Source organism: Apteryx rowi, unplaced genomic scaffold (genome assembly GCF_003343035.1).
Source record: "Apteryx rowi isolate R43461 unplaced genomic scaffold, aptRow1 scaffold_624, whole genome shotgun sequence".
In the NCBI taxonomy this organism is placed as follows: Eukaryota; Metazoa; Chordata; class Aves; order Apterygiformes; family Apterygidae; genus Apteryx; species Apteryx rowi.
Window position 1 is genome coordinate 66,092 of NW_020450899.1, and position 24,351 is coordinate 90,442.

A 24,351-nucleotide genomic window follows, 5' to 3' on the forward strand; every position below is an offset into this window, starting at 1 on the left:
TACACAAATTAAAATATCCCGAGAGTTTCAGAGGTAATGAAGAAAGTACATATAAAATTTACATTTTGTGATACAACAGTAAACTGAAATATGCATTTCATTCCACCATACTCTCAAAGCGATCAATTAGCAGTTTTATCAGCAGCAAATGTTACATTTAGATTGTTTAAAGCTTTGAAAGACCACCTGCTCATTAGAAATTGAAATATTACTATTTTAAATAATCGTTACTATAAGTCTTTGAAAACTTATTTTGTTGGATTTAAGGGGAAAAAAAGTGTCTCATTTCCAGTTAAACACTTTGAAACATGACTAGTGAATAATATCAGTTAAACCTTTTCTAATATATTTACTAATGAAGGGGGAGTTAAATAATTTATAGGAAAAAATATTTCCAAATAGATAACTTAATTAACAAATAGTTCAAACTTTTTACTTTATAACCTTCAAAAACAAAAAAAGCTTTCAATGTAGAAAATGTCTGAGCTAACCATTATAATGATAAGACAATCAAAATTGCATCACCTAAAAATGCTAAAGTGTGTCCTATTGGAAAATGCTTTGCTGTTACATGTCGAGATTAATTATTTTAATTCAACTAATAATTTAATTACTTTAATGATGCTTAGTACACCACACAATTCTAGCACGAATAAGTTCAGTAAACTTTCTTTAAAAACTGTATATGTAAAGCCTGAGTTTTCAGATTTTTAAATCACTGTACAGTAGTTTTTAACATGATTTGAAATTACATCAATAAATGGAAAATGGTAAAACCCTTAGACATCTTCAGTGCATATAAGTAAATTTTAAAAGTTTAAACATACAGAATTCTGTTGTTTCCTATGTCATAATAGAAACTGTATAAAGAAACATTCCTGCATTGTCTCAGGTGATTTTTATTTTCTGGTTATTACATATGGTAATAAAAAGAAATACATACATAAAAATATTTAATTTGTCACTTGATAATGCTAAGCACAAGATTCATTAAAAATTATGTTTCTACAACTCTGTATTCTGAATGCAATTTGTTTTAAATGTTCTAGATTTAAAAAGTTTAAGATAGTCATAAAACCTGGAGCAAAGCATATATTCCATACCAACATAACACAGAATTTCGAATCAAAATATACAGATGTTACTAGGATTAAAATGAGATTAACTAAAAAAAAAGACAAATTAACAAGTTAAGCAGAAGTAGCAATCCTGCAAGCAATGAACAGTGTTCAAGTGTGGGATGTAGGCATCTTTGCTGACTATTCAGAATATTAACTTTAAAAAGCTTTTTTTTTTTTTTTTAAATAGCTACTATTCATTTAAATAAACAGGAATAATCAATACAGAAACAGAAAGCCTGATTAAATATGACGGAAACTGAAGCATACTTACCTTGCAAATGAGGTACTCGTTATCCTTGAAGTGCAAATTTCAGAAGCTGATCTGATATATACAATGGCCACTTGGAGTACCATCTTCCTTAGGAAAAAATCATTCTAGAGTTGGATGCAAATTCCATGTTAAAAATTTTTTTTTTTTTAAATCTTCAGTGAAAACTAAGTTTTGTGCTTTAAAAAAAATTCTGCTAAAGCATTTTTCAAAAGCTAAGTTAATTTTTTCACCCCTAATAATATTTCTGCTTTCTATGTCAAAAATATACAATTTAAGTGAGGAATTCCATACTCAAGGTTGCTATCCCCTATACTCAAATTTCCTATTTTGTTAAAGCTCTTTTATATAAACACAGAGTATATTACAAGCACTTTAATTATTCAAAATCCCTTGGTACAATAGCCAAAAGTCAAATCAGGAGCACACAAAGAGGGAAACTTCAGTGTAAATACCTCTGAAATAGCTAGGTAAATACAAGACTTTAGACGATTATAGCTACTATTAATGGAACTGGAAGCATCCACTGGAGAGAATCAATTGCTCGTGACCTAGGGACAGCCTTGTTCTTCAGGCACGAAGTTAAAACGGAGTACATCCATAAAGAGCGACAGACAGGGAGCAAATGACAACGTGCCCATCTTCCTGGGCAGCTGATGCCGTTTTGGTTTTTCAAGAGGAGAGCACAACGAGAAACATCATCCATGTATGTTCTGCGTCTCTAACTCAAACAATACATCTGCCTAGATTGTTTCCAGAATTCATTTTTTTCTTTGGGAAAAAGCAAAAATATACAACTTCTGTTGCTGATGTTCAGGGCTGTTTGTTTATAAAATAATTTTTGGTCTGAGTATTTCTAGTAGAATTGAAATAGTCTCTTTTAATTGCACCTGCATCATTGGTTAACACCAACTTTCCAAGCTATGAACTTTGTAAGCTCCCTGACAGGAACCCAGCCTGCAGAGAAAGGCTTTGGTCAGAAGATGGTGCAGGGCAACGGAGCAAGAGGCAAAGGCTAGACAGAGCTGGACTCTGCTTCCTCTCCAGTGCAGATGCCACAGCTTTAGCGCTGTGCTGCACTCAGCAACTTCTGACCAGATTCATATGATGCAATACACATATTCACAGCACAACAGAGACTAAGTCATGATTTTCCTGCAGTTACACACCCCAAAACACTTAGAAACATTTCAGGCAGTAAGATTAGCATTTAATAGTTCTACCACTTACTTGGTAAGAAGGCAGATAAAGGGATCCTAACTTTGGGGGGGGGGGGGTTGAAAGCATTAGTTCAGGAAAAGCAGGTGATCAAGAAAGGTCAGAAATCTCTACAGAGTGTGCTGAAACCCAAACAGTGGTGATACTGCAGTTTGGGGACTAAAGTTTTGGGGGAAAAAACCAAACATTCTCGAGTTCAACTGAAACAAGCCAGTATTTCCTCAGATAACAAACTTTTATACAGACTGTCAGATAGGAAAATTAAGAGCAACAACATTGAATGTTTAAGCTTAGAATGCTCTCGCAAATATGAAGCAACATATTTAACTTTATTCTGATGTCATTTCTCACAAATCGTATGTCCAAATATATCCCAGCGTATTGGAAAGTCATTATTCCAATTTATAATGATATCAAAGTGAAATAAAACCTAAACTGTAGCATCAGGTACTTAAACAGTATTACAGTTTCAGATATAACATAACATGAAACAATTTAAAGTCCTACCTGTGATTCAAGCACTTAAGGGTGCCTCACTTCATGCTCACTGGAACTGTCACTGTCGCGCTCCAAACAAAGCCTAGACTTGGCAAGCAACAAAACCCTACTCCTCTCCGAGTACAGCTGAGAATGCCGAAAAACAGTTACGCTTTTAATCACCTCTGTGTAATATTGAACCTCCATTATTCAGAACTAAAAACTCTTTTTTTAAAACAACAATTTTGAATATTAATGAGAAGGCAGACTACATCATTGATTTGTAGTCACTATTGTTTTTGAAATAAGATAAAACTTCATAGTTTAAAAGGAGTTTGTTATCCCCTTCTCACATTCACACCAATTCTGACTATACATCCTTCTCCACAAAACAAAGACATTTAATGCATAAAACACTAAGAAATGTGAAACGATTAAGTGAATAGCTATAACCAAGGATGGTTAGGTCAAATATCAGTTAACAAAAATAAAAGCTATTTGTACGCTCATTGGCCTCCCTCAAAACACATTAAAAATATACAGAAAATTTGTGTTTTAAATGCTTAGACGTAGATTTCCCTTTCAACCCCTCGAAGTTCCTAAAAAGACATTTCATGGTGCTGATTTGCAGAAGGGCTCTGCTTTAACTATTTTAATACCTTTTGCCCTGACGCTGCTATGGAGGTAATGAGGGGAAGTACTTCTATTTATATATATATATATACACACACACACACACACACACACACACACACACATATATATAAAAATATATAAAAGCCATGGGGAAAAAATACTGGTAGGAAGGAACTCCAAATATGCTTTGATTACATCAAAGCATACATTTCTCAGCTAGGGAAACAGATGTCTAAGCAGGCCATTCGCAACAAACACAGCCCTAAGAACGAGAAAAGAGTAGCTGGCAGGACTTGGCTTTTAAAAGCAGTCTTATCATTTAATCAAGAAATCAACTATCCAATATACATGAAAATATAGACTCCCAACTTGAAGGTTTTAAAATACCTTGTAAAAAGCAGATTTGATCCTTCTAAAAGTTTAATCCATCAGTTGTGCATTTGAAGTATTATACGTTAATTGGGGTATTCCTCTTCAAAAATAAACTTATTTCACAAGGTAACCATTCAGTAGCTCTGTCATGCCTGAATACCTCAACAGTAACTAGTTTCCACTTTGAAGATAAGAACAGAGAAAGCCTTATTCTGAACTGCCATCATACAAGTATTTAAAGGCAATTTCAGGGATTTTTCTTAAAGAGGTTACACAAACAAGTATTCCCTCTTGCATTTAACCGTGCGATGCCACAACTGGGAGATGCACTGTCATAGTGTATGGATCATCCAATTACCTTCTGGAGTAACTGTCCCTCTGCAGCGAAAGGCAAAAGTTAGATGGAAGTAGAATCCATATTCCTTTCTGCTTTCAGGGTTCGAAAAGTAAATGGACCTTCAGCAGATGATTTCATCAAGTCTATTTATTAATGCATTTCAAGTTTCAAAAAACCTTACATCTTTGCACAATACTTTATTTTTTTTGCAATTTTAGTAAAAATTTCCAAAGTGAACAAAAAAGATACTGTATAAAACACAGTGGACATGAAGTTGACAGTAGTATTCCCTTGCATTTGTCTTGATCTGCCTTCCCGGTTTACCATGTCTGGACTTGCAGTAGAGAGTTCAGTGCACATTTCTCTTTTCAGAAAACATTTAACTTAGACTCAAAATAAAATAGGGCAGCATTTGTCTGCCAAAACCCTACCACAGGATAACATTACAGGCAAAAAATTTACATGTTCCAAAGTCTACCACACTCAAGAAGTTACTAAGAACTCTTGCTGAATAAAAGTCACCATTTTAGAAATGCAAACCCACTTCCAATCTTTGCACAGTCTTAAAACAAATGTATTTTAAATGATTTAAAAGCAACTACATATACTTCTAACTAGTTAAGATCATTTAGAATTATTTATATAGTCTATTGGACTGGGGTTTCATGTACAAAATTTGTCTCTAAACCATGTACAAAAAGCTGTATTTTGAAAAAGTCACCACATACTGTACAAGTTTACAAGGAAGAGATCCCATTATATTCTGTAACATTTTTGGCCTTGCTGGCTTGCGTCACATTATGAGAATGATTGTGTAAACCTTATACTCTTAAACAAAACAAAAACAAAACAAATAAAGGAAGCCTGTCCAACCCTTAGTAAATTTTCTCCTAAGCAAAGCCAGGAAAATTATAGCCATTCGCGCCTCTAATTAGCTTGGTGCTTTTGGAAAACAAGCAATAAATATATCACAAGCTTAAACATTTTGTAATGCCCCTTTCATCTCCTGCATAGCAGTAAGCACCTTAAGACATCTTTTGTTTTCTCTTTAAAAATGCCAATTATTTACATTCGTAATAAAAACTTTGGAATGGGACATTGTGCTGTTGAACTTCACTACTCTTACAAAATGTGTCAGGGAAAGTTGGTAGTCCTAACTACAATTTTAATTCTGCCACAGTAGCTGGGCAAATTACTCTACTTTAGTGGTTATCAATTAACAGTATCATGCTGAGAAATTATGCAATTATTTGATAAATTAAAAAATAAAAATACAAAACTACAGCTTTTCTTTCTTACCACATCCCTCAGAATCAGGAACTTAACTATCATACCGTAAGAATACTCGAACATCCCAAATAAACTGGCTGCAGTTTTAAAACAAGTTGAATAACAGGCAGAATTTTCTACTAAAGCATGGAAATATTTCATCCAACTATTCATTATTTAACTGAATAATCAGACAAATTAAAAATATTTTTGCTGAGCTACAAGAAATCAGCCATTTATATAAAACAATTTTGAAACATTCTGGCATTAGCAAAGTTTGCACAACACCTGTTATACCTCTAAAAGAGCATTCAATCTTGTATGCTATGTCTTAGCAGCTGTTTGATAAAGGATGAAATGAATGCTTGAAAAAACTTTGATCATGATAAGAAAGCTGGATTTGATTCAAAATTGCTGTGTAAAGCATCACAGGATCCTTGACCATTATACACCATCATCCTCTGTTATCCTGAGTATGTCAATTAAACAGTAATTTCTTCATTAATAGCGGAAAAGTTTTATAATACAAAGAAACATCCATATTGCAATTCTTTTGTTTACAATTGCACACAAGTACGAGTGTACGTTAGAAATACATGTCTGCATATAACAATGTATATACATTGGCAAGTAACGTCTCCAATGTTGAGGTGGTCTAGCTTCCTAGCCTTGTCTGGCAGTTGAAAAATATATATTTTTTCAATTGTTGAATAAAAGTTTTACTAGAGCCATATTTGCCTGCAAGTGAAGAAAATGCAGCAAYGAAGAGCAGAGAAGGGGGAAAAGAATCACGATACCCTAGGACTTTGTTCCACTAAATTCAAAATACGTAAGAAAATCATTTTTCTTCTTTCTGAGCTGGAAGATTCACTCATTAAAGATTAAACATCTCCACTTGTATTGAGGGCATATCATGCTTTTTTCTTCTACTTTTGAATTAGACCGGGGACAATGACTTATTAGGTTTTCTTTGGAGTGAGTTTTCCCATTGTAGGCACTAGGAAGAACCAAGGCAAAAAAGCTGCAGTCAACGTCTCATATGTCCCATCTGATAACTCTCTCGAGGCCTTTGCCGCTGTGGTGGCTGAGTGGTTTGTTGTGGTCTCCTCCTTTTTAAAGTGCCTGTTTCAAAGAAAGGCATAAGTTATTAAAAAAGCAGAGAAGAAACGATTTCCAGAAAAGTAAGTTGCCTTAGACATGCAAGTTAGACACAACTAATTTTCTGAAAGGCTTCAGATCTAGACCTGCAAGGTTTTAAGTAGATGATTAACACTGTGTGCAGTATTTAAAGAATACTTTTTTTTTTTTTAAAGTCGTTCTCTCAATAGTAGTTCCTTAAACGGACTGATTCTTACAAAGAGTAGCACAGAGATAGAAAACAAAGGAAAATCTGAGTTAGAAAACCTCTTCAATGTTTTCTGTATTTTTGACACACATATTTTGTTGTAGGAAAATAAGACGAGTTACATTTTCATGAAGTGTTCCACTGACACGAATTCTATTTTTAGTTTCACAGTCCCAGACTATGAACTGTAGGTCTCAGCACACTAGTGTCCCTGAAGTTTCCCTTTAGAAGAATTTAGTTGAGGATAAAACATTTCTCTATGAATTTAATTACCTGGTATACTTACCTGGAAGTGGTTTATGAGGAGGCAACTTTGGATTACTGCTTGGAGTATGAACACTGCATATCTTAATGAAACCAGCCATTAACATGATCAGGGCAATTCCCATAAGCAATACTGCCCACCAATGAGCCTAGAAACATCAAAAAAAATAATACTAATAAAAAAAAAAAAGGTTCTCTGTTTCTTTTCGGGAGGTTTTTTTTGGGGGGGGGGGGGGGGGGAAAGGGGGGGGGAAGTGGGACAGAGGAGATAGGGGCCATTAAATATGGCTTTTCTTTTCCTTTTAAAAACCACCCAAAAGCTATTCCAAAACATCACTAAAAAAGCCCTATCATTTTAAAGAAAAATTTCCCCAAAGGTTTTACACAGAAAACCAAAAAATACTTAAGACTCATTCTATTAACAGAAAGGTATTTCTCATAAGATACTTCACTATCACAGAGCTATATAAGCCTAAAATAAATCAACAGCTTACACAAAGCTGACTGACTATACAGCTCTCCGTAGCTCTCCTTCCCAATCTATTACTAGAAAAATGTATATCTTGTGCAGTAAAAATAAAAGAATGCTAGTGGTCAATATATTCAGCTCCTTAAAAGTCTGAGCATTCAAATACAAAGAGTTAAAAGGGAAAAACTCAGTAAATTAAAAATGTGAACATTAACACAAAAACAGGTAGCGGCATGAATAGAAGTACTAACAGAAAATATTTCTCCTAAGGTACTGTTTCCATTCCCTCCAGTCTGTCAGACTTAACTTGCTGCACTCAAGGTGCTTATAGACTGACTAGTTAAAGCAAGGATTGATTATATTTCACATAATGCTCAAGTACTATGTATATACAGCAACACTTACCAGCTGTGAGTACTGATTTAGAGTACTGATTTACAGGAATATTTGATATTAAACTGTTAAGAAATAAATACTTACCACAATCCATTCTGCAATATTTTCATAGAGCTCTGGATTAAATATCGCTTTCTTTAATCTAGCTAGAGGACCATCAGCATCTACTAGCCGACATCTCATAAACACATCACAGTAGCCTTTAAAATCATTACAGGGAGATCCAGGTTGCAAAGTAATAGTTTTATGATCAAAGTGTTTCTCCCACTGTTTAGAACCTGTACTTGCACATGTAGTTGGGTCCACTGAAAAGTAAAAAGTGAATACAGTCTAGTTAATTCAAAACATCATTGTAATAAAACATAGGTGCATGAATACTTTAACAGAAAATTGTGTATCTGTTCAAAACACTTATGAAAATGTTTTGAGATACTATCAGTCTGTAAAACAACAAAATACATTGTTTATTTCCTACAAAATACAGTGCAATGTCTATCTGAAACCAAGTATTAACAAAATTTTAGTACCATCTCAAGTTAACAAAAAAACTAAAATACAAATAAAAACCCAGTGGGAAAACTCCTGAGATAACTAATGCTATAGTCATACTAAAAATTCACACAAATCTTACTTTTTCTCATGCAGCAGACATGACACAATTCTCGGTCGTCCTTGCCATCTGAACTACCACACGTACATTCCTCCAAGCCGTACTTCTCACAGATAGAGCCAGCACATTGCTATTTGAGACAAAAGCAGGAGTACACAAAAATCAATTTCACATTTAAGCATATACTAGGCAAGATATTAATTTTTAAAAGCATGATTAGCAGGTGTATAAAAATGCTTAACACTTCAAAAACTAGCTTGAATTTGCTCTGAAGTTTATAAAACAAATAAAAATGATCAGTTAATACAATTCCAGTATTTAGGCTTAGTTGAGAATATTTTAAAGGCGATTATGATACTACACAATATTTTTTTTAAACACTATCTTCTTTTAGGGACTGCAGGTGGCCCACAAACATTTCTAGCACTACAATTCACACTGAAAGATGATTACTCAAAACCACAGTTAGGAAAAAAAAAGTGTGCATTCAAAAATATTTTCCCTTAGAAAATAATAACAAAAATTTAATATCAGGAAAGATTCTGTATTTCATTCCACTGTAGGACAATCCCTCAAATTCAAATTAAAAAAAAAAAAAGAAAGGAAAAAGTACATCTATAAACTTGTTTCAAAAATCAAATAATTGCATAAAGAGCAAATTCCTCTCTCTTTAAGCTAACTCTAGATTAGTTCCAAAATTATAAACAATATTTGATTAAAAATTGACCTGTGGAAAAGAACAGCAAAAGAAGTCACTGCTCTTTAGAAGGATAACTTTTACTTGTTTCTCCTTCCAAGTAAACACAGATCAATTTGTAAAAGCCTTCCCATCGACTTTTAATAGTGACTGGCACGGCCTCTATAACACAGGAAACTAATGGCAGTACAGGGTAATCCTATACACTTGTGCATGCATGTTACATGTGCATGGCAGGAGGAGCTTTATATTTTCATTAAATCAAATTGAATGTGTATTCTTAGTACACAAAATTTTCTAAGGCAATGAAGACTCAAGAACAGATAGAACTATGAAGTAAAACAGAGTTTCATTTTCCTAATTTTATAAAAGCTTTAAATGGAATTTTCTTGCATAGTAAAGCTAGCTGGCCAGTGGTTAACTGCTTCTCAGAACCTGGGGTAGCTTCACAGTTACTTAGCTCAAAGCCTAGGAATCAGACCTTCTTGTGAAAAAAAGACTGTATTCTTACAACATACTCTTAAGTATCAAAACCATATTGCTTCATAATGCAGTGCCCTGCAATATGCAGCTGGCAGAGTTGCCCATGATTGTAAAAAACATACCCCATTTAGGCAAACTTGCGTGTGCCTGTTGCAGTCTGTGAAGTTTGGTTTGGGCTCAGATGCCGGACAGAGCGCACTGACACCGTTACACATTCCTTCTCTCGCACAGTCTGAGTCGTTTCGACACTTATCAGTCTTCAGTTTGAAATTACACTGTGCAGTACAGCAGGGGCCTTGACTAGGGCTAGAAATAAACAGAAAATACGGATATAAAGAAAAGAGCAAACAATTTCAGAAGGGCTATTAATCCTGAAACCTATTCAAATGTTCAACACGTCTGATGTGTGCTAGGTAAAATGTGAATTGAAAAACATTTCTTCCCCCCCTTACAGTAACAAAAGGTTGCTGCACTGAATTGCTGTAGAAATACTACTTACATTGTTTAAATAAACAAGTGGAAAAGACAGATCAGAAGCTTTTATATCAGAAATCACAGTTCACGTACAGGCAAATTTGGAGGGAGGAAAGATTTTTCAAGGAAGCCACATAGCTTAAACCAAGCAAGTTTCAGCATCACTTGTTCCCCCCAAATGCTTAATGCTCCTTTTTGCTACAGACATCAAGGAGTCCGAGCCTCCGATGTGCTGTACACTACACACACTGTATCAAACCAGTGTATCTGGTACAACTGCAGGAAACAACGATTTCTTTTTCTGAAGCTGTATGTGAGTACTCATGCCACTACAAACAGCAGAAGAGTGTGGATGATAAAACACAGGTAACTACTTGACTAAAAGCCAAGTCACACTAGGTTCTCATCCAAAATTATTCTGTATCTCAACACCATTCACAGTGGGCTTTTTCTTGTTGTCATTCAGTGGACATCAGAAGATAACATTGACCTTCTGCAGTTCAGGATCTCTCTATTAAAACCACTGCACACTAAGAAAATCATTCTTTTATGTCACAGACAAACAAAAAAAGACTAAGGGACATGTAAAACAGTTGGACAGCTACCATAGCTTTCCTAAAGTACGCTGTATTTTAACATATTATTTACACAATCCATTCTTACACCTGGCTTTTGCTTTATGTGTCTTTGGAAATTTTGTACCATGCAATTTTCAGTCTTAATAGACAAAACTGGGAGAAAAGGAGTTACAAAACAAAGTGATGCAGCAATTCCTATTGAACACCGTACCAGCAGGGCATACAGCCAGAACTACAGTCAGCTGAACACAAGTTTTTAAGAAGAAAGCAAAGGAAGAAGGTGGCAGCAGCACCTGGTGTACTCAGGAAATAGGTCTTCACCACAGGCACAGTATAAAGCAGCATAAAAAAAAAAATCTCAAAAATCACTGTTAAACGAGGACAACACAAGACCTTTCTTTTGGCAGAAATGACAAGATTTGCAAGGGGGGAAAAAAAAAAAAGACATGCAAAATTATTGCAACCATGAATGTGCAGGAAACAAACCTCCTACCATGTCTACAGTATCAAACAAACATTTTCAAAGTAGATGTTACCCTTACTTTCACCCACAGGTTGACAAAGATTATTTTTTAAGGCAAGAAGTTTAACTAGTTAATTAGAACAAAACTGTATATGTTGCATTAAAAATGGAGTTGGTTCAGACTTAAGAAGAAAAAAAAAAAGTTGTTTTTCTCTTCACCTTTGTCCAAGAGTCTAACCTGTTATATTTTCTGTCTGTTCCTAGAGCAGAACAAAAGTTCATGCCTTTCACACACAAAAAAAATCCACCTAAGTTTTTAGATGAGGTAAAAAAATTAGATGTCTGTTTTAAGCCATGTAACTAAAAGATAAAAGCTGAGTTACTTTAGTTTATTATCTACAGGTGTTTCAAAAGTTAGTTTTATAAATCACTCCGTCTACAGCACTGCCAAGATGCAAGGTGACTTAAAAATGTAATTTAGTTTACGAAACAAGTATCGGGGGGGAAGATATCAATCAGCTATATCCTTAAGTCACCTTCGAGGTAGGCAACACCATACAAATGACACTATGACAGGACCCAATTGCACAAGCAGCCGTGCAAGTCACTGAGACTAGGCAGCTGACTATCTTACAGTGCACTTAAGAATGCTACCTGTTTGGAATCCCCGCTCCCTTGAGAGGTCTCTCTTCATGAGATGTTTCAGTACACCCAACCATACAAACTTGTAATTATGTTCAGCAACAGCTTTATAAGAAGCTTAAAGCTGTAAATACCCTCCTTCATACTTTGGGCAATTAATACTTTCTTGTAGATACTATAAAAAAACATTCTTACCATGTTTTTCTGAAGCACATGCTTTTTGCAAAAAACTTCTGCACAAAACATTTCAGAAAAATAAGTCAGAATTTCAACACACATACTTGTCTGCACTGAATATTAAGATATATTAGCATTGTTACCATCAAGTGTCATATCACACCTTTTCAAAAGGTAGTAAACAATCTCATCTGGCTACTAACGGAAAGAAAGTTGCAATAAGCAACAAGAACTACAAAGTATAATTGTGCTGAACTCACTCATCATATGAAGTATTTTAAATAAAACAAACACTAAGAACAATGGCAGGTAAAGTGAGATTCAGATTCCAAAATATCAGTTATATCTACCAACAAACCTGAATAATTAAAAAGTGTATTATAACAGGCATGTACAATACCTGCAGTGTTTGCCTGGTCTTAACTTGCATTTCTTATCTTCTGGTTGATTTGCATCATAACAGCATTCATCTTTACACTGGTCACTGTATCCACAATCACACTGCTCTCCTACTTCTACCAGTCCATTACCACAGATGGGTTGACCAGATTCTGAAAAATGCCAATATACTTTTGTACAAAACAGTACAAATAATAGGCAAATAGAGGTATAAGTATTAGCACTGACTTGCAACAGCATCCAACTAAGTGCAACTGACAACACCTGGTCAAGATGTGCTTAGTACAGACTAGGATTCAAATAAACAAACTCGCACTACTGTTGTTCACTACCCAGTTCAGTCAATCTTACAATTTTGAGCCTCTAAGCATGAAGTTTCTGCTGGTAACTATGGGAGTTCCTTGTGTAATCTTTTGCTAAGCCTTCTCAGAGCAGGATCTGCTAGAGCAGCTTACCCAGGACTTCGTCCACTTGAGTTTTGAATATCTCCAAGGATGGAGACTCCACAACCTGCCTGGCCAACCTGTGTTCAGCCACCCTTGCAGTAAAAAAGTTTCTTCTTATGTTTTAAATGGGATTTCCTGTATTTCAATTTGTGCCCACTGCCTCTTGTCCTCTCAGTGGGCACTACTGAGACAGGTCTGGCTCAGTTTCCTTTACTCTCCCCCATCAGGTATTCATACAGATGGATAAGATCCCCCCCAGCGCCTTCTCTTCTCCAGGCAAAACAGTCCAGGCTCTCAACCTCTCCCCATATGGCAGATGCTCCAGTCCCTTCATCACCGTTGTGTCTCTTTGCTGGACTCACTCCAGTGTGTCCATGTCTTTCTCGTACTGTGAAGCCCAAAACTGGATACTCTAGATCTCAAATCCAATTCTTTACTTACATATAATCTTTCAGTAAACTGACTAGTAGAATAAGAATTTATTTCAAATTAAGCTTAATATGAATAGTCTAGCCATTCTGCATTCAGGATAACTAAATACATACCGACAAAACAATTATTTCTCTTTTTCTCAAGAACTTGGCTGATGTTTCGAATACTACAGATAGAGAACTTGTTGTTGTTAAGTTTGTCTCCAGATGTAGCTCTTGCATACATGATGTAATTGCCATTTTCTTTCTGCCCCAAGTTCTTGGATTCTCCTGGAGTGCATTCCATTCCAGAATCATGCTGCAAAACAAATATTTTAAACTGTTTCTATCAAAACAGCTTCTCTAATTTCTTGCTATCTTTTTCTATATATGCACAAGAGACCTGATGTGGTAGCATTAATACAGGGAGAAGAAAAGGCTCAAAATAAAAGACTGTTGTATTCTCAAAGGTTTCTTGGAACTTAATTAAAACATATACAGAAGACAAAGCTTTTGCAGACAGTGACAAGTATCTAATTTCTAAGGAATAGCTTAAGTTTTATGTGATAGCACTGTTTGAATATTTGAATTCTTGCGGACAGATACTCCACTCTCATTGTGCATCCCAGAAGGGATACAATCTCCGAAAAGTTTCCACCTTTATGATCACAAAAGGCGGTAAATGATCTATGGAAAAAAAGCATATTTGAAACAGTAGTTCCTATTTTGTTTGTAGGGAAAGGCAAGGAGAACTTTAGAACAGAGCAGATGGTTTTGGTCCACCAGTGAATAGATCTATATAATATGTAGCATAATGCATGAAATGCATTATAAAGTTGGTGTACTACCAATTAGCAGACTGACAAAAATATTTTCTGTAATTGTTAGGAGTAAGATGAACTCTAACAGTGTTCTGATGCATTCAGCTGTCCAAGAATAACCTGTGTCTCCAGCAAAAGTAAGTAAATTTTAAAGCTAGACATGTTTGAGGTCTTTTACTTATTACCCTGAATCAAATGTAATTTATAAATAAATTAAATGAATCATCTTCAGAACTGATCCAAAAGATGTTTCATTCAGCAGGACTAGTTTTCAGTTTTATGTGCCCATATTTTCATTCACACTTGGAAGGCTTGTTCACACTCAAAGCAGTTGTATTAAGGACTTTCTCAGGGCACACAAAGTAGGCATTCATGTGTGAACAACTGTTTTGGAATATTATTTCTGTCATAACTTGATTTCTGTTTACTTCCAAGAGTAGAAAGCCTATACATGCTTAAGTTAAAAAGAAAGCAAACCCCCCCCCCACACCTTTGTTCTCTTGTCCCCAACAAAATAAAAGCCTCATGCTTTCGCTTGTCACAAAGAAATCATATCCCTAAATGACATGGAGACAAGACTGTTGCTCTGAAATATTTATCTTAATCTCCTTCACAAAATTTCTTGGGTAATCTTGCAAGAATAATGGAACAGTAAAATAGAGCTAGTTTTATCTTCCCTTGTTGAGTTAGATATCTTAATCAGTTTTGCATCTGATTCTTACTCCTCTCTAGTATCCACCACAATGCATTCTTGTGTCTGTTACCCTGGTCTTCAATAAAAAAGCAGGAAAGTTTTAGGGAATAATAATATAGTCTCTTTATAAGAGAACAAACTAGTAGAAATGAACAATTCACAAAATATACTGTGGCATCAGTGTTGTAAAATACTCATAAAAAGCCTTACTGCACCAACCTGGCTTATGTTTGTACACAACGTGCATGCACATACACACATGCAGTCATGCATATATTTTCCTGCTTTATCAGAAATAGTAAGAACTACATTCACAAATCACACCTTCCAAAATGTTTGAAATCAAGTAACAGGTCAATAGTAATACTCACAGGCGAACCAAAGTTATGCCCAACCTCGTGAGCAAAAGTGATGTGAGAAACCTTAGGAGGAACATGCGAGCCATAGTTCTGAACAGTGATGATTCCAGTGTTCAAAGACTTCTTTTTACCATCAGAATAGAGTTTACTCTTTTCACAGATTCCACCAGAGCTCCCTGCATTTGGACAAAAGTGTAACAGTTCAGGCATTTAAGAAAAGTAGTACTGTGCTTCTTGTTCTAAATGTCAGTTGAAAAGTAACAGTTTGTATACACTGGAAAATCACTGGAAAGAAGATGCATGCATTTTTAATTTGCATGCAATTATTTTCCGTATTAACTCCTCACTGGACACTTACAGACTAAGAGTGCTTCTGTGTAATTAATGTTAATCCAGCTTTTAAAGTAGATTAAATTTATCTGCATTAATGAAGAGTTGTTCACACAGTAAGTTAGCTGTTTTAGAATAGCTATTCAGTAACAGCTATTCGGGGTTTTCACAGCTTGGACAAGCCCTATCATACCTGCAGTACAAGACCAGCAGGGTGTAATGACCAACAGTGGTGCACTCAGAAAAAGCTCAGGGATGTCAATTAAGTAAAAAAGGCAGTAAAAATAGAGAAAATGCTTTCTCATAATAAGAAAATTATAAAACATTCACAGATGTTTGTAAAAAATGCCAAAGATTAGCTACATATCCTTGTCAGCAAGAGTGACTCATTTTTCACCATACAATTTAAAGCTGAAAATGGTTTTGATGTGTGGGTTAATCAGATACATATTTAAAAGGTCAACAATCAAGTGCATCACATTCACTGTTTGGAAGAGTCTCGAAATTGTGACTTTAATTTCACTGCAGTTTCCCATAGCTGGAGTTTGTACTGAGCCAGTGCAAGAGTTCCTGTTCCTTGTACAGGAAAGAAGTTTCCTTGCTTGTTAAAGTAAAATTTCATTTTAGTGAAATATCCAACATCAAAATTTTCTCCCAGAGCAGCTGCACACTGCAGTGGTGATAAAAACCTCCTACTTGTGCATCTTACAAGTCAATGAATAAAAGTAGTGCAAAATTACAGCTATTTCAATTAACACACAAAAGGTCTTTAAATACTAGACTACTCAAAATTACAGTCTTCAAAGAATGACTTTAGTACACACCCCTTTTAAGATATCTCTTGGTCATACATCCAACAAATATTTGTCATCTAGTCTTTAGGTTACCATTTTAAATGCTACACAAAACCTGAATTTTAACCTATTTAAGTTCATGCATTAAGGACCAAAATCTCTCAAAGCAACCAAATTTTTCTCAGTTAAACCTTTTTTTGGGAGTAGTGTTTATGGAATTCACACTCCAATTCATCCTGTGCTTTCTTCTCAGCCTACATGCTGAACTAGTCACCACAGATCCAGTGTCTTATTTACATAGGCCACTTCTGTATTAAGTTTCCTAAGGTTCTTCCACAGTCACCAGGATTAGTCTGTACAGGTTCCTCTAATTTACTTCTCTACCAGGTCAGCTGATCTATAACCCTCTGAATATTCTACTAATATTTATTTGGAACCTTTTAATCTCCTAAAATGAAAGACAGGCACAGACTGTCATACCATGGCACTTTTCCACTTGCTCCAGTACTCTTTTTGGCCAACACATGCTGCAGAGGAAAGTACAGCTCGAGACAAAGGGAAGTTATAATGATATCCCGACAGCTAGCCCTCACGGAAGGGTTTAATGTTTCTTCCACGATTACTCTAATTCTATTAGAGCTCTTGACAATGTTCTCATAAAAGCATCCAGGCTCTTTTAAACAAGGGAAGACTGTTCCTTCCGAATTTGTGATTTTGATTTCTATGGAAGTTTCCACAATTTGGAATTTATGCTGAGCTATGATTAAAGAATCTATATTTACTTAAATTTAAGCAGGTGGAACTTAACATCAGATTAATGTTTGAGCAATTTGATTGAAGAGTCTCATTCTCTTCCTGCCCGAACTTTCGGCTCTTCCCTTTCTCAGCTTTCCTCCAATTCAGTAGTACACCGTCGAAGAAAGAAATGAATCTTTATGTTCCAGTCATTTCTCAGCTTTAATCTAAGCTTTTATTCAGGCTGAAGTTCAAAGCTATTTATAATAATAAGATGTACCATGTTTGTCTCATTTCAGTGATCTCAACCCAGCCCCTCCTCCTCAAGCTATTTTCCTAAAAATAAGGACCAGTTTGGGGGGGGAAGGGGGGTGCACAGGGGGGAAAGAGGAATACATAAGAATTTTAATTCTGTAATGAAGCAAGCAACACACTTAAAAAAACAGAGCATTTAGGGCTCCTGCTTCAACAAAAATACCGCATTTATATTTTCACCTGATCCAATTAGTTCAAAGACTGAAAATAAGAAATTGTTGAAGCTCTTTAAAATGAAATTTATTAATATGTGCATTGAAGAACACATAGGACACGTAACAGCATCAACTTTTATTTTAGCTGATCAGTGCAAGATTTGTCATTCAAGCTGATGATCTGTCAATTTTAAATTACATTAAGTTGCAAGTTATCACCAGAATTTCCACATCTGTTAAAAGCTTACTTATGCTGATGAGAATGCAATTAGCTCAAAGAATATCACAACAAATACATGGATTAAGTTTCTTCTGTGAACTTCTCAAATTTAACCAGTAGAACTATGATAAGTTTTTTTTGTTTGTTTGTTTTTTGGTTTTGTTTGTTTCCCTACATCAAGGGACACCTTTAAGACCCAAATCGAATGACTAGGTTGAAATTAATGAGAAGCAGTCCAAGAAGAGTTACAGAATAATTATTGAGGTCTCCTTTTGACTTTTATTTCAAATATATTTGCTTCCAATACCATCTAGAAAGCCTGAAGATTCTGCACTGTAATTCTGCTACAAAATGCAAATTGCACAGCTGAGAGCTCTGTCTGTACGTAGCAGAAATACTTCTGCCTTTTCAGTCATTTTACTGGTCACTCTTACCTGTCATAAATAAGAAGTCATCCAGACAATACCACCTTTGTCTACTGAGAGACTATGTTTTTCTTATTGTTCATGAATTGTTCAACAGAAAGACATCAAGACTAATTGCAAGCAACATATGATATGCTGCTTTTATATATATATAAAAAGCATACCTAACCAAAATTGTGAAAAGTTGATTATGAATTTTCATGCGTTTGCCGTTGTCTTAAATGAAATAATTTCTACTTCTCTTCTTTGCACCTACCTACAATGTTGCCTTTATTTCATAATGCCAGTTTGGATATAATTTTTCTCATAATGAAAGTCTGGATATAATTACCTGAGGGGGCTCCAACCCAAGCCAGACCAAGGACTCCATCATCAAAATCACGGTCTGTAAACACATAGGCCAAGCAATAATCATCATGATTCTGTTCCGAGTTCAGTTCCAGAAACTTCTCCACGCCAATGTTAGGAAATCGGAAGGGATTGGAAGAGTCCTTCTCATCTACAGTTGTGTTAATCTGTAAGTAAATTGAAACAAATTGTAAGACACAGTTCATTTTCACTGGACTTGTAAATGCCAGCTAAGAGGCTTGCTGTTGTCAGTACCTCATTATGTCAAATAATTAAAGATGTAACTAAAGATTTATAGGCCCTGACATATTACTATCAGAGTATTTAGAAAAACAAGTTCTAAAATAAACATAAAATTGCATTTGTGTGATAAACCCGAATTCTCTTTTTTATTCCCTTATTTTAATATATTTTTTTTCCTTTTCATCAGCACCCAAAAGAGAAAATTTATATTCATCCTCTTAAATCACCACCTTTCAGAAGCACCTTTCACCTGAATATCCATTATCTATTTTAGAATTGAAGTTCTTGGGGCAAATAGACTGTATAGCTTTCTGCAGTCAACACTGGGGAAAAGAAGTCGTCCATTCCTGTAAGTTAGTCAGTGTTGACTACAGCTCAATAATGGAAGTAGCAGTCTTTTTACAGTAAACACTAAAACCAAACCAAATAAGCAGAGTAGGAGACCACTTATTGCAGTGACACCTCTGTGTTATACACTTGCTAACAGGCAACAGTAACAGGTAAATGGCCCTCGAAATACAACAGCTCTTTTGAACAAATACTGCTTCCAAGCAGAATAAATGGAATAAAAGTACTTCCAGTACAACTTACTCTTATTCGTTTCACCATAAAGCTGATGTTACGGATTCCTGAGAAATCTGTTGACTGGTAAATTGTGTCAATCGCTTTAACATGGCTGGAGATCTGTCAGGAAGAAAAATACACCTACAGTTCAAAGATCTATGCACTACACTACAGCTATTCCTCAGTAATAGTAACTATATGCCCGGAACTTTTACATACAAGATATGGTGATATATGAACTCCAGTACACATTTTTAATGAAATACCATTAGTGGATAACAGAAATAATTTACTACATAATCTAATATCTACACTACTACCACACCAGATAAAGGCAAAATTTTCTGCAGCCAAGTTAAATTTGCTCATATACTTCCAGTAACCAGAAACGGAGATCCTTGTTTTCAATAGTCATTCAATTCATTGCTACTGTAAGGTAGTATTGTAGTTAAAAAACTGTATTCAAAGCGCTTTTTTTTTTTTTTTTTAAAGAAGTACTTATATTATTCTTTCACTTGTGTGAGAAAGCAAATATGAAAAAAGTTGATCATTTATCTTTTCCAAGAGCACAGAGAAAGCTAACTCAGTGAAGACGAGATTTTGAAGATGACTCAGAGCTTTCAAAAATGTTATTCAACTGCATGGCTGATGCATAGTGTGATGAATCAATAGTAAATCTCAGACTTACAAGTGGCAGTGAAACTTCATACTTCAAATGAGTATGTTAACATGCTACTTGCATTTTTAGCAACAAAAGAACAGCAAAAAAGAAGTTTTTCAGTTAAGATTATATTGAAAGAGGAAAGGCATGTGCCTTTAGTTACCCCTGCTTTTCCGACCTGCCACTATACTAGACACTACAGAAACAGATCTCAAAGTTAATAGTTCACAGAATTTTGATACACAAGCGTTAAGTGAGGCTTGGCTGGTTGTCAAATAGAAAAAAAAGTCTTCAGAAACAATATTTTTCTCAGTAAGAATTGAGAAAAATCAGGCTGAAAGTCTTACTCAGAAGTGTTAAACAAATCATGGTTGCCATTATTAAAGGAAGTACAAGTGCCCAGAACCTTTGTCACACATATACGGTGTCTTTTTGTGAAATAAGAAAAAAGCTGTTTCAGTAACACTAGCATCACTGTAGCAAAGGAAACAAGTTATTCTAAATGAAATAACGAAGTATACACAAATGATTACATCAAAACTGTCAGAAATATTCATCAAAAAAGAGCAGATGATTTAAACAAAGGGTTTGCAAATACCTGTGCAATTACAGCTTCTCTTGTTCCATAATGCTTATAGAACAGATGATCGGTCTGAATATACAGCTGACAAGTATTTTTTTCTGCCTGAGCAGCACGCTTTTTTCTTAAAAGCTGTGGACCACTGTTGTTAGGCTCTTCAAAAGGCTTCTATATACAAATGGAAAACAAATATTTATTTTGTATGCAAGTCAGACTAAAAAAATAGCAATTTTTTTCTAAATATACTCCAATAATGTAAAAACTCATTTTTTTCTTTGACCTACAATGTTTTATGAATCTTGAACTAATATATTACAACCAGTCTTCAAGTATGCCATCTCTTTTAATGACATCTCAGTCAGACCCTTTTGTGCATTTCATTTTATATTAAACAGACAGTCAAAGTGAAATAGTTTTTTATCCATGTGATTTTTCTTCTTCATAACTCTTTTCAAGGGTGAACAACCATAGTTTATAGATTAGGAAACAGTGCCGTGGGATTTAAATGCACCCTCCCTAATGGAGGGCCTTTGATCTTAATTACCTCAGTCAGCCACCTCTGCAAACAGAAATACTGAAGCACTTCAGTATGCAACAAATGGTTCACTAAATATGAAGTTAAAATAACAGTCATTAGTTAGAGCAGTATGTGCTAACACAGATTTGCCTTATTACATTCACTGCTTGATGGTCTACTCTCTTCAGGAAGTTTTTAAAAGCAAATTTTGGGGAAAGTACATTGTTAACAACACTAAACTCCTTAATACTGTTGACAATCTCTGGAGTTTCAATGTAAATAAACTTTAAGTTCCTGCTGCTATTTAACAAACCATATTGCATAGTTCTGTTGGCATATATCTGACATCACAAAACGATGCTGAAAGTTGAAACAGTTCAGAATATACCTAGAACTAAAAGAAGTTCAAGAATTCGCTGATGGAGAATTTTGAAAAAAGAATCCAATTTTGTGACAAGGACCCTGCTGCAACCTCAAAGGCAAAAAATGCAAGATTCCGTAAACGGGTAAGTCAGTCCCTTCCACAGACCACTTACCTCCTATTAGAAGCAATCGGTAGCATGCTGTAACCCCTCCAATCTTTCAGCATTGGTGGTAAGACCCTCCCAGTCATACTGCCTCATTTATCACTGAAAACACTCGTATATGATTGCGTTGCATTAACAAAACTTGAAAACCTAGCAGTGACTGTTCTTCAAGGACCAATATACTGCTAAGAGATCGGGGATCTTGAAACCTCTTCTTTCTCAACTACAGTCAAGTATATTCCTCATCTCAAGCTCAATTTCCATATCCCATTGAAATTCTAATTGTTTACGGATTTGAGATCACATTGGATCCGTTACAGCTATGAGCTAGCACATCTATGCAGCAGAAGCAGTAAGAAAAAGAATTTAGAAAAATTATTCTATTAAGCAAGAAACCTCTAGCAATAATTTAGGTACCTGAGAACACAAAGGGATGATAATTGTGACCAAAAGTGAAAGAAACAACATACAAGAATGAAGAGTTATTATATTGTAGCTTCTAATCAACACAATCTGTTATAACCTGTGTTGTACCTCTGTTGTTGGTTCTTCTGTACCAGTCATCTGGTACTTCTGCATTCTCTCAAATACTGAATGATCTGCACAACCTCCTTGTGGTCCATATTTATGTGGATATCCTAAAAAGAGGAAGGCCAGATTGAGGCTTCATATTCCACATATGTTAGGTACCCCTTCTGTATAAGATAAAACGGTATCATTGCAACTTTTTCAGTTTGTGTCCAACGTTGCTCATGTGGTATTTTAAGGAAGCATCTCTGATATTCAAGCTGTATGCAGCTGTCTCTTTCCATTAAAGATTTCTACTAAGATGTGTTCTTAGTTTAACTAATACGACCAAATTGTGATCCTTGCTTCTTGAAATGGTTTTTTATAGCTAACAAAACAAAACTGGAAGTGAGCAGGGTCTAACAAACTGTAAGGACAACAAAGGTATTATCTAGGCATCTTCAGAGATTAGCTTGAACAGCACTCTTACGCCACTGAACTCACAAGGGTAAATTAGTGCCTGAGCTTATGTACGCCAAAGATGCCACTGATAAAAGAAAACTAGTTCTATTTTAATTGGTAAACTAAAAAAACTTGCTAAAATTCTTGTCAAAGGGTTCTATTATTTATTTTATCCATCTTCCACTGAATTTTTGAAAGTTTTTATATTATGCAACTGTTAACTACTAATACACACAAACTGAAATTGAAATGATTGATTCTTTGTTTAAAACTCAACTCTACAATTCTGGAATTCTGAGACTGCCAACAGCTTTGCTGCCAAGGTGAAACATAATTTATCCATTCTGGAAAGCAAAGAATACAGTTACGGATAATGGTTGTGTGTATGCATGTATTTATTGAAAGAAGGAAGTTCCTGTCCCTCCCTCCCCCATACAAAAGTATGTTTTACTCAAGTTGTTTAAATTTTAGGATGTTTTCAAGCAGAACTCACAGTGGAATTCCACACCAACATTCGATAACAATCTTCCAGGAAAGGTGCACTTCAAAACAAATATGGAAAGCTACTTTACCAAATTATACTGTCTTGAAATCTCATGCTTGTTCTCACATGAGTAAGGTTGAATGAACACTGTTAAATAAGAATATATCACCCAACGTTCTGTAGGAATAAGAACTAAAACTTATATTTTTACTATGATTGAAAATAGAACAGTAAATCTTTGGCAAAGCCTTTGATGTATTTCACAGAGCTGGGTTGCCTGAAACTATACTGAGGATAAGATGTTTTACTTGGTCCCTATATGGAGGAAGGAAAAAAAAAAAAAAGGCAAATGAAAAACAAAACTTGATGCTCAGACTGCAACAATTCATGCTTTTCATAGTAAGTATTTACCAGAATGACACACAGCTAAGCAATATATAACCTTAAATTATGTCCTCCCAATACATAAAACTTGACAACCACACAAAAATACCACTTTGATAAACCATGCACAATAGCTTTACAAATGCTTTATTAGCCACTTTAAGGAAGAAATGAAATTTACACAGTAACTTTAAATAGGCTGTCTCTTAAATCCAATCACATTCCTAATCAGCTTTAATCACATGGTGCAACGAAGATCACAAGCAAGTCTGCACTGCAAATCTAGTATCAGCTAAGGTAATGGCAATTGTAAAGTACAGCTCTTAGAGAGTTTAAATCATTCATTGCAAGGTTTTGTTTTCAGATGATGAAGAGTGAGGAAGGAGAGTAGGTGTGAAAGGAAAAAAAATTAGATCAATGATACTACATGATAGAGTCATGGTACTACGCATTTTCAAATATACAGAAAACAATGACATGATAAATTAAGGTATGCATCGTATTTTCTCCATGACATGTTTTGTTTGTTTTACCCTGAAAATATTAAAAACAGAACAGATTCAAAACTTGTAGGCAAAGTAAAACAAGGAGGAAAAAAAAAGTCATTTTATATCATCTCTTCAGTATAGCTGACTGTTTAAAAGTTTTTAACAACACCACCACCTGTAGCACAAT

The 24,351-nt window shown here is 35.0% G+C and overlaps 1 protein-coding gene across 2 annotated transcripts in view; it reads right to left on the bottom strand.

The window, feature by feature from the left end:
• Window positions 1–4,558: 4,558 nt before the first annotated feature.
• Window positions 4,559–24,351, bottom strand: part of ADAM10 (ADAM metallopeptidase domain 10) — a 56,665-nt gene continuing 36,872 nt past the window's right edge. For both annotated transcript variants that reach the window (XM_026084009.1, XM_026084010.1), the window contains 12 exons: window positions 22,374–22,477; window positions 20,814–20,963; window positions 19,582–19,674; window positions 18,731–18,914; window positions 15,438–15,601; window positions 13,687–13,870; window positions 12,697–12,847; window positions 10,085–10,268; window positions 8,804–8,912; window positions 8,257–8,477; window positions 7,330–7,456; window positions 4,559–6,820 (listed from right to left, as the gene is read on the bottom strand). In XM_026084009.1, the coding sequence (XP_025939794.1) occupies window positions 6,726–6,820; window positions 7,330–7,456; window positions 8,257–8,477; window positions 8,804–8,912; window positions 10,085–10,268; window positions 12,697–12,847; window positions 13,687–13,870; window positions 15,438–15,601; window positions 18,731–18,914; window positions 19,582–19,674; window positions 20,814–20,963; window positions 22,374–22,477 (1,766 nt within the window). In that variant the 3' untranslated portion in view covers window positions 4,559–6,725. The remainder of the gene's footprint in view (window positions 6,821–7,329; window positions 7,457–8,256; window positions 8,478–8,803; window positions 8,913–10,084; window positions 10,269–12,696; window positions 12,848–13,686; window positions 13,871–15,437; window positions 15,602–18,730; window positions 18,915–19,581; window positions 19,675–20,813; window positions 20,964–22,373; window positions 22,478–24,351) is intronic.